General features: G+C 34.9%; 3 protein-coding genes across 3 annotated transcripts; 1 reads left to right on the top strand and 2 right to left on the bottom strand.

Moving 5' to 3' along the window:
* Nucleotides 1-4,486: 4,486 nt before the first annotated feature.
* LOC145595182 (proline dehydrogenase 2, mitochondrial-like) lies at nucleotides 4,487-7,251 on the bottom strand. The gene is made up of 4 exons (XM_081651561.1): nucleotides 6,435-7,251; nucleotides 5,182-5,830; nucleotides 4,840-5,080; nucleotides 4,487-4,703 (listed from the first exon to the last, which is right to left on the bottom strand). The coding sequence occupies exons 1-4, from the start codon at nucleotides 7,002-7,004 to the stop codon at nucleotides 4,661-4,663; spliced, it is 1,503 nt and encodes a 500-aa protein (XP_081507687.1). The 5' UTR covers nucleotides 7,005-7,251; the 3' UTR covers nucleotides 4,487-4,660.
* Nucleotides 7,252-7,750: 499 nt separating this feature from the next.
* Nucleotides 7,751-8,491, top strand: LOC145596160 (uncharacterized). The gene has a single exon (XM_081652582.1). It carries the CDS (start codon nucleotides 7,751-7,753, stop codon nucleotides 8,489-8,491), a length of 741 nt encoding a protein of 246 aa, XP_081508708.1.
* Nucleotides 8,492-12,007: 3,516 nt separating this feature from the next.
* Nucleotides 12,008-17,386, bottom strand: LOC145594481 (putative inactive ATP-dependent zinc metalloprotease FTSHI 3, chloroplastic). Its single transcript, XM_081650788.1, has 4 exons — nucleotides 16,139-17,386; nucleotides 14,279-14,602; nucleotides 13,449-13,749; nucleotides 12,008-13,043 (listed from the first exon to the last, which is right to left on the bottom strand). Exons 1-4 carry the CDS (start codon nucleotides 17,171-17,173, stop codon nucleotides 12,841-12,843), a joined length of 1,863 nt encoding a protein of 620 aa, XP_081506914.1. The 5' UTR covers nucleotides 17,174-17,386; the 3' UTR covers nucleotides 12,008-12,840.
* Nucleotides 17,387-17,551: the final 165 nt, after the last annotated feature.

The raw sequence follows: 17,551 nt of genomic DNA, 5'->3' as shown, positions 1-17,551 counted from the left end.
AATTACCAAAGTCAAGTGTTTTAATTACCAAAATTAATGAGTATCAATTACCAAAGTCAAGTGATTTAATTACTTTGGTAAATTAAAAAACAAAAAAATGAACAAGTACGGAGTAATTAATTATGGAAGTTGGAGGAGATCAAGGAGTATATGGCGGAAAGAAGCAGATCAACAATCTACACTGGGCTTCAGAACATTTAGGGGCCCTAAACATATTGGGGCCCTGTGCTAAGGGCCTGTTTGCACAGGTCCTTAGCCGGCCATGATTATCAAGTAACTGATTAGTGGGACAATTAGCCTAATCTTCAAAAGCTCATATGAGTCGTCATATGTAATTTACAAAGTATATTATTAATGGTTGATTATATATTGAAGAGCTATTAGGGCCTTTTCTCTTCAGTTTAGTCTTCCTTAAAATATTAATTAGATAGTCATGCATGAAGCACACTCATTTTTTTATTTTTTTCAAACTATCATAATCGAATAAAGAAAGAATATTTCAAAAATGTTACTTTCTTCCAACTCTATGTTCAACACTTAATTATTCTAAAAAATGAAAAGTCTTTATTATTGTTAATAGTCATTTTCTTTGACAAATTCTTTTCTTTATTAAAGTTCATTTGAGATTGCAAACGTTTGAATAAGAAAAATATTTTTGAACCAATTGCTTTGATAATTATCTAGGCAATTTATTAATTACCAATAAAATGTAAAATTAAAATTGATAATATCATTTTCAAATACTTAATACTACTGTAATACTTTAAACATAGTAATAATTTACTCTTTTCCTATTCAAATAACTAACTTATGAATTGTTCAATCAATTAGATAATTACACTCTGTGTCAACTTATAAATAATTACCAAATATCTTACAAAACGCATTCATATGAAATTAGTCTAATCAGTAAATTAGATGAATAAAACATGTTATTAGGTAAATTTAGATTAGACGAATAAAACATACCTTAATCAGTAATATAATGCTAGATTTGAAAGCAAGCACATGGAATCCGTCATGGGATTAAAGGAAGCATTGCATGAAGGAATTGGAACGTGTTTTCTCATAAAGTTAATAAGAGGATTGACTTATGGAGAAACATAGAAATTCTGGTGAACAAAGAAGTTTAGTGGGAGCAAAAGTAATGGTCCAACAAGATGTTTACGAACTCTATTGTGAACAACTATCAAATGCTAAATGCTTAGATTTGAAAGTATTTTCGACAATGGACCGAGCTAAAGACGATACTTAGTACATGTTGGGAATTAAGTTCTATGGTATAGACTTAATTAAAATGTTTAAATGAGTAAAGGGAATTACCATGTTAAACATGAAGGACTTTGAAAGGCTTTCGACCCATATGTATGAAGCTAAATAAATGTTTGAACTAAGTATAAGCTAGGCTAAGTACTAAATCAAACAAGAAAGACTCTAGTAAGAGACTTTCAATCATATCATATAGCGAACAATTTGGCAAGACTCAGTGTAACTGTATGAGCTAAATGTCACATGGATGGAATAAAATTGAGAATAATTCTAGAATTAAATCCATCATGTAAAGCTATGATATGGAATCGTCAGATGACTTACATGCTTAGAGCATGTGAAGTACGTATATAATACCAATCGACATTAATCTAAGTATTACATCATTAGATTATAGTCAAGAACATCCAAAGAACTTAGATAAGTAGTTGGATGAGTTCTTGACGCATGGAAACAAATATAATTTGAGTTTTGATGTTGCAAGCACAAACCTTAACAAGGATTAGTTCCTTAGCAAGGAAGCCATTTATAAGCACGAGGCAAGAAGTGTCGTGGCTTGAGAATGGTAACATGGATGTGCATCCATGTATAATGTGCGGGAATTTAAGGAAAATTTCTATGATCACAAGTGATTAGGGTATCCCAAATCGTTGTGAGTCGCTTGGAGTAAAACCCAAGCAATGCATCATCGGGGAGTCTACTAAAATATATGTTGAGAATATTGTTGCCTTAAAGGCAATAATAAGATAGATGTTAAATGGAAAGGTTCGTTGTTGAACATTAATGATTGTAGGTTGTCAAGTAGAAGGTCTCAAATCATGAAAATGAGTGGGAGCCATTGCTTGGACAATAAATCCTGAATCACATGTAATCCATTAACACTCTCAAAATTTTATCATCTTATTATGGAAATGGTGGATAATGAAGATGCTAAGGTTTGCAAAGTAATTATAACTAAACCTATGCAATAAGTGAACGACAACATTCATAATTGCATGAAAGAAATCAAGCATATCAAATATGAGTGTGATTTCTATGAATGTTTTATGAAGAGTACTACTCTTAAAACATTTGGGAAAAACCATTTATCATAAGATGAAACATTGTGAAGTTTCATAGTGGAATAAAATATTTCTAAATATTCCACAAAACTATTTAATTGTGGTTTAGAATTAAATAATGAGTCCATTCGATTTTAATAAATATTCAAAATAGGGTATCAAGTCAATGGTTTGGATAAAGAAACACCTATTAAGTGAATGTTGAATATTTTAATCGAAAATCATCCCTAATCAAGGTCGTATTTTGTGGACGAATAATGACCATCAGAGATTAGTGTGTAGTATGATTTGTAGCACCGTTTCTTGTGCTATGAGGATACAAATCATTTGCACAGGTATTGGTTTAGAACCATACTGGATAGACCTATGAGGATACTTTAAGAGATTTAAAAATCGTCATAAGTATTTTCTCATTATTACTATCGGAACCCTTTTCCTTTGACCATGAGTAGTGGGAGATCTCTTGTTTGAGTACTGGTCCGCTTTGGTATCCGCCAAACGTCTGCCGTAATTGGGGATTATAAAGACGGATATCGGGCGGGTGAGTCCTCTTAGTAAGAGAAGCTACATTACAAGACTGGAAATGTCCCCCTACTAACAATAGGGAACATGTCTTGTTGTTTACAAGGCCTCTCGAAGAGCGAGACTGTGAAAAATGCATGACCGTGCTCAGATGGATTTTAGAAATCATCTGCTTATTGACAGTCAAACTCGGATTTCGAGAAACACTTCTGGACGTAACAGAGATGACTAGTAATCTTACTCTGTAGTTCATGAAGAGACATGAAGAGACATAGGATAAGGGCTATACACTAAATGCACACTTGTTCGGAAGGACAAGTAGGAGATTGAAAGGAATGGTGTCCTTCGAACAAGTGTATTATTCTGATAGCGGGATCAGAATTATTAGAAAGCTAATATATTCAGTAAGGTGAAGTGATCGGAATGCCTGGGTGGAGGCCGCTTCCGATCAGTAATATTAATATAATTAATATTACAGCTTAATCTTGACTGAACCCTTCGGGTCACACCCAAGCAAATATATGCGAACCAACTCGACGAATTAATTCGGAAGAAATTAACTCGTCGCCTGAGTGTTAAATATTTAGACGTCGGTAATTCGAGCTTAGAGCGTCGAAACCGATCGTCGGAAGTCGAGTCTAAAATGATAAAAGACGAGACGCGCAAAATAATAATAAATCGACCATATTCCCAAAAATACCCCTAGCATCGGTATGCCCCGAGCATCCGAATGCTAGGGGCAAGACGAGCTAGCACACCGTGCTAGCAGCCCCGGCCAGCCGCGGCTAGGCACAGCAGCAGCCGCACCAAACCGCAGCAGCAGCTGGTGCGGGCCGGGCTCGGGCTTGGCTCGTGGCTTGGCTCGGGCCATAGGGCCATGAATAAAGGGGAAGCTTGGAATATGGGAGTAAGTGGGAGAGGACATGTGGCACAAGGAGAGTATTGAGTGGGGAGCAAGTATGGTCCCCTACTCTCCATGTGGTCCTCACCAACCCATCTCACATGGTAATGCCACTTGTAGATTTATTATTAGTTTGCAATTTTAATTTAATTTATCTTTAAATTAATTTGTGGAATTTCATGATCCCACATTTGATGGGATAGAAATTCCCACTCATACTTTCCTCTATAAATACCAAGCTTTGGGTTTTGGAGTAAAGTGCTTGAGTGGGAGTTAAAAAGAGCATTTCATAATTTTTGGGAAAACTCTTAAACTCACATAACACTCGGGTTTAGGTCGGACCTTGCTAACTCTAAGGTAGTAGACCTTAAAGTTGTGTTCGCCCATTTGTGGGTGGATACCGTCGGAGGCGCGGCGCTTGACGTGCTAGTAGCTTTCAAGTAAGAGCCCCGGGTTTTGGGCGAAGCTCGCTTCGAGGATAAGATTCGTTATCTTTTCTTTGTGAATATTTATTTATACTTTGTGATTTTAATTATTGCGAGTGGTTCCTCGGGAGGGGTTGTTTCCGCGGTGAGTCGGACTCACCAAACCCCAACATATACTTCATCTCAACTTTATAGGTTTAAAGATTACTCCAATTTAAATTTCTAAGTGGTATTTCCATACTACCCCGTAATTGATATAATCATCAAAGATTCAAAGAACATCAACAAAATATACTCGAGGAACAATATTTAGATTATAAACAAATCCACTTGACTATTTTCATTATCACAAGAAGTAAATCACATTTACAATTCTTGAGAAATGATTTTAATTACAACCAACAAAACATGTTACTTTCTTTAATAGAAAGTTCTACTTTATTTATCTACATCAAAATAGCACCAAATTCCCCTTTATTCTCTCACAGTCCAACAACAGCTTTCATTCTTCTCTTCAATTCCATCCTACAAAAATCAAGTAAAACAAAAAATTAACTCATAATATCAATAAATAATATTCATAATTTTTTTTTTAATATAATAAAATTATTAATATGTTACATCAAAATAAATATAAAGTGCAAAAAAGATTGATGTATACCCCATGAGTTGCCTATCAAGGTTAGAAGAGGACAACATCCCTCTATTTTCTTCAGCCCTTCTTAAAAGGTAAGGAATGACCTCTTCAACTGGCCCAAATGTTAAGTATTTGCTCACTTGAAATCCAGCATTTTTAAGGCCATATGAAAGCGCCTCTGACATTCCATATAATTGAGCAAATTGTAGCCTTTCATTCTCCTTTCCTATCCCCAATTCCCTCGCTTTCGTCGCAGCCAATTTTCCTATCGTCACCAAAAACAAATCATTAACATCTTAAAGATAACATATAACTGTAACAAAAAGTGATATTATTTGTAAGACATAAAATATTTATTTAAATTACCTGATTCGACATTATGGGTGGCAAGGACTGCGGCACCTGACCCACTAACGATTTTATCGAGCATAAAAGATGCACAATTATTGTAACAATCATGGGTATCTTGGATAGTGTTATGAATAGGAGACTCAAACCCTAGTGAAGCAGCTAACTTGCTTTCACTAGACATGTACGCACCTCGTACAATTTTAAACCCTATTGGTAAACTCATTTTCTCGGCGGCTTCGGTCGCAATTAACATTCTTTCTTTTGCATCTTTTAAATAGGCTTGTAGTGTACCATACACAATTGGGGTGTCACCCAATTTGTTGTATTCAATTGCCGAGTTATACGTCAAGTAATCGATCCCGGGTTGAATCTTGGTATCCTCGGCATCAACGGTTAATGGTACATTAAGCTCAAGACATCTTTGACAAAGTTTGGATAATCGTTCATGAGCTAATTCAAGGTCTTGCTCTTCTTGTCGGGTTAACGGGTCGGGTTTATCGAGGGTATGGTATAAAGGGCTTATATCGGATAAAATTGGGAACGAGTTTTGTTTCCAAGGGAGTTTAAATGAAGGGTTTTGTTTCTCCCATCTAAGCAAATTGCTAATTTTCACCAACAAGTCCATACGACAAATTGCACTTATCTTCACTATCACAAAGCTTACCTGTCAAAAGAAAAATGTAACAAACTTTAATTAGGTAAATTCTAAAAGTGCTAAAAAAAATGATGCTAAAAAAAACGTGTCACACATTAAAGTTGGCAAATTTTTATCTTGGTTTGGTTACAGATCTTCTTTGAATTGCCTCTCATCTTGAAATCATACTGCCTCCATTTCCATCATCCATGCATCGTGCCTCGATTGATATAGTTGTCCTCGGCCTAGTCGCGAGACCTCCACCTTAAGTGCAAGGTCCCGGACCATGCATAATTAGTTCTCGTGCGATGTACGATTGCTGTAGTAGAGATTTGGGTTTTTGGGTCCCAATATCCCATGTAACTTGTTAGCATATAGTACACACACCGGAAATTGTATTTTTTTTTTATCATAGCCTCACAAAAACTTAACCAAACCAAACCAAAAGTCCAAAAGTGCCATGCAAACCTACTTTAGTCCTAAAAAAGGCAAATATCATGCAACAAACACACCCAATAACATACAAGTATTTAATTAAATAAAGAAACATACCTCATATAATCAAGATTTCAAGATTATATGAAAATAAAACATGATTAAATTAAAAAAAATACTATAAAGATTTTATACATACCGAAGATGGAGGGAAAAACTTGGTTGATTCAATAGTATTGAGAAAAGTCTTGTAATTTTGATCACATGAATCATTATCATAAGCATGCTCTAATCCATAATTTAACATCCCTCTTAATCCATCACCATATAATTTTTGGACCGTCTCACTAGTTTCCTTCAAATCTTTTCCAGCAACAAATTGCTCATAAAAACTATGTTTAACAGACCCTAAAATTGCCTGACGAAATCCAGGAACATCAAGCAATTTTGATCTCATTACCCAAATACCCATATCAACAACAGGATCAATTGATGCCATGTTAAGATTAAACACTGATCTTATCAATTTTGTTGTTGTAAAAGTTGAAAACAACTCTTGGGTATTCTCAAAATTCAGAATTGAGGACTCTGTTTTGGTATTGGTTTTGGTTTCGGTTTCGGTTCCGGTTTCGGGTTTTTTCACGACGAATGATTCAGGTTTTTCATCGAAATTGAAGGGTAAAACTGGTAAGGTAGAAGGAGATGAATTCAAAGGCTTTGTGATTTGGCTAAATCTCTGAAAAAGCTTTGGTGTAAATCGAATTGCCATCAATTGATAAGAATCCCCTGTTTTTCCCCTGTTTTTTATCTCTAAATTCCTCTGTTTTTCCTCTGTTTCTCTCTGTATTCTTATTTCTCTCTGTTTTTTCTCTGTATTATCAAGAAAAAAGGTTTTTGTGAGTTGCTGAAGTTGAGAACAAAAAGGGTGTATTTATAGGGAAAAATATTAGGGTAAGTTGTGTTTTTAAAAATTGGCTAAAAAGACAGTTAAATTTGAGGTTATACTAATTTTTTGAGCCGTTGAAGAGAGAAAAAGCTGTGTTGAAGCTGTAATTAGCGAAATAACAGGTCTATTGTTTACTAATTAAGGGAATCTTGCAAGGTGAGGATTCCATGAATCTTATATACGTCAGCATTGAATCATAAAACACATCAATATTACGTGGAAAGTTTATATTCTTTATGATTACAGCTGTGTGTTCTTGCCATGCAAATAGATCCTATAAAAAAAAAATTGTTTCATCTTGGAAAAAAAAAAAAAAAAAAAAAAAAGGGATTTATTTCCAAAATTTTAAAATTATGTGATATTGCTTTCTAAAAATTAAATATCGATTGCTTTCTGTGTATTAAATATCATGTGAGATGTCTATCCAAAATATAAAAATTCTTTATATTTCAATTTATTGTATAGGATGTCTATCCAAAATATTAAAAAATCATGTAATTTCAATTTATCGTTTAGAATCATATTGATTTGGCATTTTATACATGGAAATAACTTTCACACCTTAATAAATGGAAACAAACGTACTATCACATTTTATACATGGAAACAAACCGTTTCACATATATATAGTTGGAAATAATTTTACTATCATCTTGTTTTGTGCTTTAGCGTGGGCAGCGTGGTCTTATCGAAATTCTGTTGTTTTTAACAACCCCTGGAGATGCATCACAAGTGGTGCGTTAGGCTTTATGAAGTTGGTGACTGACTATAAGAAATACAATGATGCTGTGGGAAATATGCGTGCTGGTGGTCGTGTCTCTCGCAGTGGCTGGCAGGTGCCTAATGTGGACTGTGTGAAAGTGAACTTTGATGCTGCCATGATTGCTGGAGTTGGAGTGGGGTTAGGGGCTGTAATTCGTGATGCTGCTGGGCGTGTGGTTGCAGTTGGTGTGCAGAGATGTGGTGGTGAGGCTTCAGTGAAGATGGCAGAAGCCTTGGCTGCGAGATGGGGAATGTCTCTTGCAACTTCCCTTGGCTGCAGCAAGGTTGAGTTGGAGGGAGATGCGTGTGTGGTAACTGATGCCATCAGACAACAATCGTGTGGAAGATCCCCTTTTGATCTTATTATTGAGGACATCAAGGATGCTGGTCATAGCTTCGATAGCTTTTCTGTTTGTCATATTAGGCGTTGTGGCAATGCCGTTGCTCACCTAGCAGCGAGATTAGCCCCTATTAGTGGATCGGAGTATGTAATGTATGACTCTTTTCCTCAGGGCATCATAGCCTTGGCGGAACTTGATTTGGTTTAATTAATAAAATCCCCGTTCCCGTTTGCCTTTCAAAAAAAAAAAAAAAGTGTATGAATCATAAAATCACATGTTGATTTTCATAACTAATGTTTGATCTTTCACCTAACTTTTGCAACTTGTGTTAATGGATTTACTAAAGATAAAAGATTCATTATTAGTCTACTAACGAAATTGAGAATCCTTAGAGCAACTCCAATGGTTGTAGCTAGGGACTTGCTTGCAATTTATAAAATTCCCTAGCTATTAGCTTAACCACTGGAGCTAAAAAATTAAATTAGCTTGGTCAAGCAAATTAGCTTAGCTAAGCTAATTTGCTTAAGAAATAAACTTGCTAAAAAGAGAGGTTGATGCACTAATAAAATTAAATATAAAAATCTGATTAACAAATTGAGGCACCCACTATTAAATCACAAGCTACTAGCTAACCATTGGAGCACAAATTAGCTACAAAAGATATTAGCTTATAATCTTATGTGGCATAACAAGCTAATTTGTTAATTAGCTTACCATTGGAGTTGCTCTTAGCTTCTATATTTACCTAATCTAAATTGAGCATTTACAATTAAGGCTCATCAGCTCCATAATTACTCCTTTAAAACAGTACAAGTATACATTCATTGTTGACTATGAACTTCATTTTGATTCTTAAATTTTATATCAAAACACACCGCTTATTCGAACAAGATCAGCTTCTGCTCTAGAGTTACACCAAAATTCGCCAACTAACAATTCAATAAGATACAGGAGTATTTATAATAGTGTATGTATTATACGGAGTACTTTCTTATTCTACATACTTATACTTTTTAGATTTCTGTAGTTCCCATTTAACCAATTTAACAAGAATTCACGCGACTATATTGATTAATACTTTATAGTCTAAAATGTGTCAACTTGTCAAGATATAATATACTTTGAAATTCAGGGTCTGTTCTCATATGTTGAAATTCAGTTCAGTTCAGCTCCTAATTTCCTTCTCTTATAAAATATTCAGTTCAGCTCAGTTCAATTCAGCTCAGTTCAGTTCAGTTCAGTTCAGTTCAGCTCAGCTCAGTTCAGTTCAGCTGAGTTCAGTCAATAAGAACAGGCTCTAAGTTGCATCTGTTAGCAAAATTTACAAACTTAGTTAAATACTCGCATAAAATACAATAAGAAAAATGAACAAAAAGACTTTTTTTCTTTTTTTCTTTTTTGACAGAAAAAAAGACTCTTTGTACTGCGTAATAAATAATGTTGGTCGGTTAACATGCGAAAAATTGAAAAAAGAAACACCGACTTGCAACAATTTAGGGAGAGTTGTCAAATTGCCAAAACAAATTGACAAGCCTTCAACTTCAAACTTAAACTCAATTAATTAAAAAGATAAACATCAAGTTAATTGCATGTGGTGCTGACTAAGATACAGCATTTTATTTTATTTTATTTTAGGACTATCTTAATTTGGTATGACTATGACCTTAAGTTTATTCAACGTTCAACCTTCATTCTGCTGAATTTTTTAGAATTTTTTGTCCGTTAAGCATGCTTCATTACATTTTCATTTTATTTTTTTAAGGGACGGTCTAAATATCTCACCTTTTTTTTTTTTTTTTTTTTTTTTTTTTTTTTTTTCCCTATGACGAATACTTTTTTTTTAAAAAAAAAAATATAAACTCACTTTAATCTTCACTTTTTGTTTATTAAGTGATAAAATTATAAATGAATCAACAAGTTAGCATGACATTGGCGCATAAAATCAACAATTATAATACCATATTTATTAAAAAATTGTTAATTTACTTACAATTTTACCACTTAGGTGAAATTAATTTTACGATTTTCAAAATATATCGTAATATAAAAACAACATACACATAGGGTCATAGGGAGTATATATGTAGTATATTCTTTTAGTGAGTAATGCCATATTAGTCATGTGATAGATGATTAGTTGATTGATGATCGTTAATCCCACGTCCCACCATAAAATATGTTATCTAGTAGTAGTAATACTATCTACATTAATTATTCGTGACCACGTACGTACGTAATACATTATTGACTTGTTATTGCTCCATGGTCCAAGCAAGTAGTTAGATTGCAACTTGTTAATTTTTTTTATTTTCTTCTATACCCCTCACTATCGATCATAGGTTTTCAGTCCACTATACAGTAGGAGTGTTTCAATTCAGATTTGGTGATTTGCTAAAATAAAAAAAAATTCAGATAATACGTAGTAGTTACTTTCAAGTTGTAATTAAAACTAATGGTACCGGCTAATTTATTTAGGTTAATTTAATTTGGAGTAATTCACAATCTATTGGTACTTGTAAGTTGTACTTCTACCTTTTTAAAAACTATGTTATGATTCGACATGCACTTTTACTAATACAAACTACTCCGTAGTATAATAAGAATAGGTAAGTTTTAGTTTAATATATAAGTACAAATATGTAAAAAACAAGGAAAAAGAACACATCCTAATATTTGTTCATCTAAATATCTAATTACCCCAATGATATTATAAGTATATATGTTGCTACCTCTATACTAAGAGATAAAGAATACTAGTTTCATTACACAATGATTCAACGTAAATAAAAAATTCAACAAGGGCGTAATTGGCAATAGCTATAGTTTTGCACTAGTCGATGATGGTAGCCTTTGGGAACTAGGGAGTCAAGGCCTATTCTGATTGACTGAACTGAGCTGCACTGAACTAAATAGAATATTTTATAAGAGAAGGAAATTAGGAGCTGAACTGAAAATAAGTTAATAAAATTATCTAAATTACTCAAAAATGTTTTTTTTTTTTTTTTTTTTTTTTTTTTTTTGACATGTTAATCAACGTTCGTCCTTCAATATCGGTTGTGAAGAGATTAATGGCCGCACAGCATGACAGAAAATAGACGGCCCAAAATGAATGGCATATGAATCTCCCTACAACCTGGATTCTGTTTATTTTTTTGAGCTGTCTTGCCATGTTCATTACACATTTTTTAAACTTTGCAACATTTTTTATTTTATTTTATTTTTTTAAAAAATTTGAACTTTGAAGTAGTACAACACAAAAATTGACCATTTAACTTTTGTTTAATTGGAGAAACTAATTTGCAAAAATTAAATTCAATGCTACATAAAATGATATCATAATTTGCAAGATTGCAAGAACAATTACATAGAGGAATAAACATGCAAAACAAAACAACTTTGTTGAGGTAATGGAACCCAAGAACTAGCTTAGTTAAACTCGGTTAGAAGGTTTATCACTTTTGATTGTGTTCAGACCATATGATTTTTATGGTGTTTGATTACCGCTAAATATCATTAATTTCATGATATTATGAAAGTTTCACATATGAATATGAATAGTAACGTACTAACGTAAATATTTCTTTTTGAAAGAATTAAAAGTAACGTGAATATGAATCAAACATCTTATGGTCAAAGTTTAACCAAACTTGAAAATCACTTCCGATTATACTAAACCAATTAAATAGAACAATTCAACATAAAAAAAGTAAGATTCAAAGTTAATAAATCAAGAAATTTTGAACAATACTACAGTGACAATTACAGTAGGTAATGGTTTCTTAATTGATTATCCATTCCTCATGTAATGGAAGAAAAAGTGAAGTATGAGTAGTTTGTGACTAAGATGGTCCTTGTAATTTGTTTGCATCTGAATTTTCCTGTGAAATAGTTGAGTGTGGGGGACTAAGTTCATGCACTTACAGCCGGGAGTCACTGACATATCATGCATCAGATTTTCAAGATGTTACTTTCAGTATTTATTCTAGAGATTTCCCCGGTAATTCAAAGCATACTAGACCTGATCTAAGTTGGGTCGGAACTATGACCGGATGCAACTCTCTCAACAAGTGTTGTTGCATTCTTAAGCTTATAAGCAAGAGATCTAGCTAAAGTGGAACAACTCCCTTACTAGTTTATCGAATCACTTGCATTACATATTACACGACTCGAATGTTCTATTAGTAAGCTCTGAGTAGTCACTGAAGTTTGCAAATATACTAGTTTGCCATTAATTGTCAAAATGTTGCTAAATAAGGCTGAATATACCAGGCCAGGCCAGGCCTTAAACAGTTAAACGGGCATCATAAGTGTACGAGTAAGTTTTTGAGACCATAGTCCATCAATTTCACTGGGTCCAAGCAAGGGCCTGGCCTGCTATGATGCTATCCAAGTTGATGCCATATGGGCCTGGGCCAGCCTAATCCATAATAGCCTGGCCCAACTCTAAACTAATTACAGAAAAGGGCCAAGTTCTCTGCTGTAAGACTGTAACAGAGACCTTCAAAAAAATATAACCATTACCCAAAAAAAAAAAAAAAAAAAGAAGAATTGTGGTATCATGAGCTTAATGTTTGATAACCTAATGGCCCCTGAGTTCCTTCAGTTTTTGGATCAGATTTTCCCATAATAGATGGCATCCAGGGGAATAATTTACCAAGCTCCTTGCTGATTACACTCGCAGTTGGTTGCTTATTGTTGATCCCAAACTTTGCTCTTTCTATTCCCTCCATTATATCTTCTCTTGAAACCGCTTCTCCACCTGTTACAAACAAATAAAGTTCAAAAATATTTAAATCCAATTTAAACATCAGCAAGATGATTTGAAAAACTTAAATGAATGTTCAGATTCTGTATTTGGTAAAATGAATGTTTAGATTCTGTATTTGGTAAAATGAATGTTTACATTCAGTATAGATCATATTGTAAACTGAAGGAAAATTTCTGAAGTCCCATGAAGTGGAAGCAAGGTACATGATATGCTGGCTACTTTAGGAGGTAAAGTCCTTTTATGACTTGTGCACATGCGGACAAAAAAATGGGGGGATGGTGGGGAGGTGTGTGTGTGTGCGCGCGCTTGTGTGTGTATGGTGTGTAGAGTTAATGTATGTTTAGCTAAAACATGTAAACTGCATAACATTTAGATAAATATAGCCGAGATTCTTACCTCTGCGTGCAGCAAGTAATGCAGCTTCATTGACAATGTTGGCAAGATCAGCACCAACAAGGCCTTGGGTGAGGGATGCAACAAGGTTGCAAATAAGCTGTTTATCTTCCTCGAGAGGAATATCTCTTAAATGCACAGCCAGTATCTTTTTCCTCCCTTCTTCATCTGGCTCTCCTACAAGAACTTTCCTTGAGAAGCGACCAGGACGACAAAGAGCCTGATCTAATGCTTCAGGTCTGTTTGTTGCAGCAATAACAATCACCTTTGTATCTGACTCAAACCCATCCATTTCTGTCAACAACTGCCAACAAAAAAATCCAACTCAGTCTAATACACAGGGTAAGTGGTAAAAAAACTCCAACACATCCAATGGACCTCATATAGGCATATAAACAGTCGAAATAATCAAGCAACTATGAGAAACCAGGAATTACATAGTAGGTTAATTAGCCTACATACGTTATATAGATAACACAGTGAAGCTTTCACATCATTTAAACATAATGCTGTGAAAAAAATCGGGGTGGGGAAGATGATAAACCACAAGAAATAAGAGCAGACCTCAAAAGAATTCAGGGGATAAACAAACAAAGCCGTCCACATAAATGATAAATCAATAAAGATTACATGATGAAGGAACTCTACGGAAGAATAACCAAGTACAATGAAAAGAACTAAGGCTACCAGCTACTGGTATCAAAATTTTCAATTCACCATGTGTTTTCTTCCTTTTTATTTACTATCTATTGTGTGTGTGTGTGTGTGTGTGTGTGTACCATTATGGAGCTTCCAACAAGATGCACCAACATTTATATGCAAGAAAAAGTTACCTGGTTGAGTGTCTGATCACGTTCATCATTGAAACTTCTACCCCGCCTTCCTCCAACAGCATCAAGTTCATCAATGAATATAATTGATGGAGCACATTTCCTTGCAACACTGAAAAGTTCTCTAATACGTGCAGCTCCTCTCCCGACAAACAACTCAACAAATTCACTGGCAGATACAGAGAAGAATGGTACACCAGCTTCTCCTGCCACAGCACGGGCTAGCAAGGTTTTTCCAGTTCCAGGAGGACCTACCAGCAGAACACCTCGTGGTAACCTTGCTCCTAATTTGTTGTAATTGATAGCTCCTTGAAGGCACAATACTATCTACAAAGAAAAACATAAAAAAACTGTAAGTATGAGAGGCCGAGGACAGATTTGACTTTAAGTGAAGAAACTGCTGAATCCAAACCCTGCCCCAACAAGTAACATAAAATAATGTCTTCAACTCCTAAAAAAATCCAATACCCTCCAAGTCTAAAAGTGAAAGCATACAATATAGATGAGAAAAGTTCAAACATTATCCCAAATTAAGACATGCATAATACATTAATCATCTGTTTAAGTGCCCTAATGTATGACAAATTGGACAAACTCCCCACCTAAATCAAACACTCAAAGTCATGGCCTGAAGTACAATACTTGGCCTTTGGAAAGGTTTAATAGGCATGAGCTCTACAAGGCTTTCTCATGGGTTTTATCAATTTCACTTTACATTTCCCACACAGGTTTCAACAGGGGGGGAGTTCTTCAGTTGTATAGCTATGCAAAAGGGTGTCCATAGGGCCATCATGGTTTTGTTATAATCCGAACATGATGACTAGTAAATAACAGTCAACGTTTAAGTAGGGATCTGCCAAAGAATCATCAAAACACTTAACCTTGATGTTGGAAGGATTAATTCTCACCTCAAAGTGCATGATTAATAGCCTTTGGTGTTGGGTAATGTCTGGACTAAGGTTCAACATCATCTATGGTGACAGCAAATAGATAGACACAAAACAACAAGCAACCCTAGGAGTTTGCTAGGAAAACTCAGACTATATATATCTATGTTGGATGGACCTCCTACACATGACTCGCCTTTTCTGGGGTAATAGCGTCGGGTTTTATGCCATAAATCAAATACCAATATCATCGTAATTATAGCTTGAGGAGGCCTCCTGGTTTCCCATGGAATGCCTTAAATGGGTTTATGAATTTATAGATTCATACAAGCTCCAGGAATGCTATTTGGGTTATGTCTTCTTAGGTGAAGACTATACAGATCTTGGGCTGCTACACTCATCAAACCAAGGTCCAGAAATCAACCTAAGATGCCATTCACCTTTCACCATACGGGTTAGGAGCATAACAACAGCCAACCAGTTACAGGTCCTTCCATGTCTCTAGAAGACTAGAGCTCTATTCTAGTCTACAGGATTGCTCGTGCAAAGAAATCCTTTTGCTGAGAATAAATCAGCTGTAATTTGAACAAAAAGAAAAAAGAGACAACTCCTGGTCTTGAAATCTACTTGATTAAGATGAACATACTCATCTCACATACTGGCCACCATGAATTTCCAAAAAAAGTAGCTTTCTGGTTGTCCCATACCCTCAAATTACCTTGTACAGCCAAAGCCTCTGATTCTAAAATCTGAGTAAGTACTTATTCACAAAAGCCTATTGGTGGTTGCCTAATTTCAATAATCAACATCTATCACTAAATTCACTACCTTCAAAGAAGGCTAAACAAAGGTAATATATGGACAGCAGAAATTAGGCATAATTCATGATAATTGACTAAGAAAATAAATCAGAGTAAACATGTTTCTGTCTTATGAGTGCATCTGATGTTACAAGTTGAAAGGAAAGATAGCATACCTCCAAGAGCTCAGCTTTTGCAGTATCAACACCTTCCACATCATCAAAGCTAACAGCCTGATTACTAGGCTTTCGTTTCTTCGCAGGACCATTAGAGGCATAAAGTTGTCGATAAAGCAGCCACATTAACGGAGCCAGTGGAATCCATAATGTCAAGATAGTAAGTAATATACTCCTGAATGACATTAGTGCTGATTGAGGAGCTGAACTGTATGTAATTCCCTTTTCTCTCATCAAACCTAGCAGAAAGCTTTCGTCATTATCAACCTTTCTTGTAGCATACTGCCACTCAGGAGCAGCAGATTTTTTCCTAGTGCCTTTTGCAGGCACACCTGTGTTACTAACTTCAGTGGTAACCCCAGCCGCGGCATCAACTCCAGCTGCTACATTTTCAGCTTGATCATTCTCCAAACCCGAATTCTCTTCCTCTGATTGAGGAGATTCAACATTAGGCGCCTTAGTATTATAGTATATCCGGCGAGACCCTTCTTCAAAAAGAACTTTCGAGGCAGACCCGGTTTGAATGCTCATTACCAAGTCCGAATAAGGAACAACTTTTGGGGACGGAATTGACATTAACTTCACAAACAAATAACAAACTCCCAATGCAAAGGATATTGAAGTGGCAAGGGTAACCTTCTTCATATGCTTTCTCAAAAACATTCCAAAATCATTCAACGTTGATCTAACTGAAACCCTTTTCAATCTTAATGACAACAACCTCAACTTCGGCCGCAATCGTAACGAAAACCTCCTCTTTACATCAAAAAACTCTCTATTCTCCAAAAGGGCATCTTTATTTTTACTAGTTCTATCACTAATTGACCTTACTTTACTACAACAAACAACCTCACCCAACAAATTACTATGAATTTGAGGCTTCATTGAATAAAAAGAAGCACAACCATAATTGGGCAATACAGAATAAGATCTACATATACAGCTATCAAAAGATTTAGCTCTAACAGCATGAAATTTATAATTTCTGGGATTACCCACTAATCCACAACTAGAAACAAGGCAAAAAGATGACATTTTGATTGTGTAAATGTGAAATTGCTACTGAAATTGACCCGTCAAAACTATAAAAATTAAAACCCAATTCTTTATACTGTTAATCAGAGTAATGATTAAAGCTTAAATCAAACAAAAGAAACCAAAAAAATTTGAGTTTCTTCAGCAGTATAGGTGAAGAAGTGAAGGGAGATATGAAATTAATTCTACCTCAAAAAATAATAGAATGCCCCTGAAGATTGAAGAGGTGGGATTGTGTAGAGTAGAACAGAAGAGGTAGCTTCAACCTTTGGGGGAATGATTGGGAAACTGGGATAGATAAGAATAGTTTGGGACTTAAACCTCTTTTGTATGGTTTTTGTGATTGGTGATATGGTGAATATCTAAATGGCAAATATC

The sequence above is a fragment of the Chenopodium album genome, chromosome 19, assembly GCF_948465745.1.
Source record: "Chenopodium album chromosome 19, dcCheAlbu1.1, whole genome shotgun sequence".
NCBI classification, from domain to species: domain Eukaryota; kingdom Viridiplantae; phylum Streptophyta; class Magnoliopsida; order Caryophyllales; family Amaranthaceae; genus Chenopodium; species Chenopodium album.
Note: the sequence above shows the minus strand (reverse complement) of the source record. Positions and strands in the feature narration are given on the sequence as shown.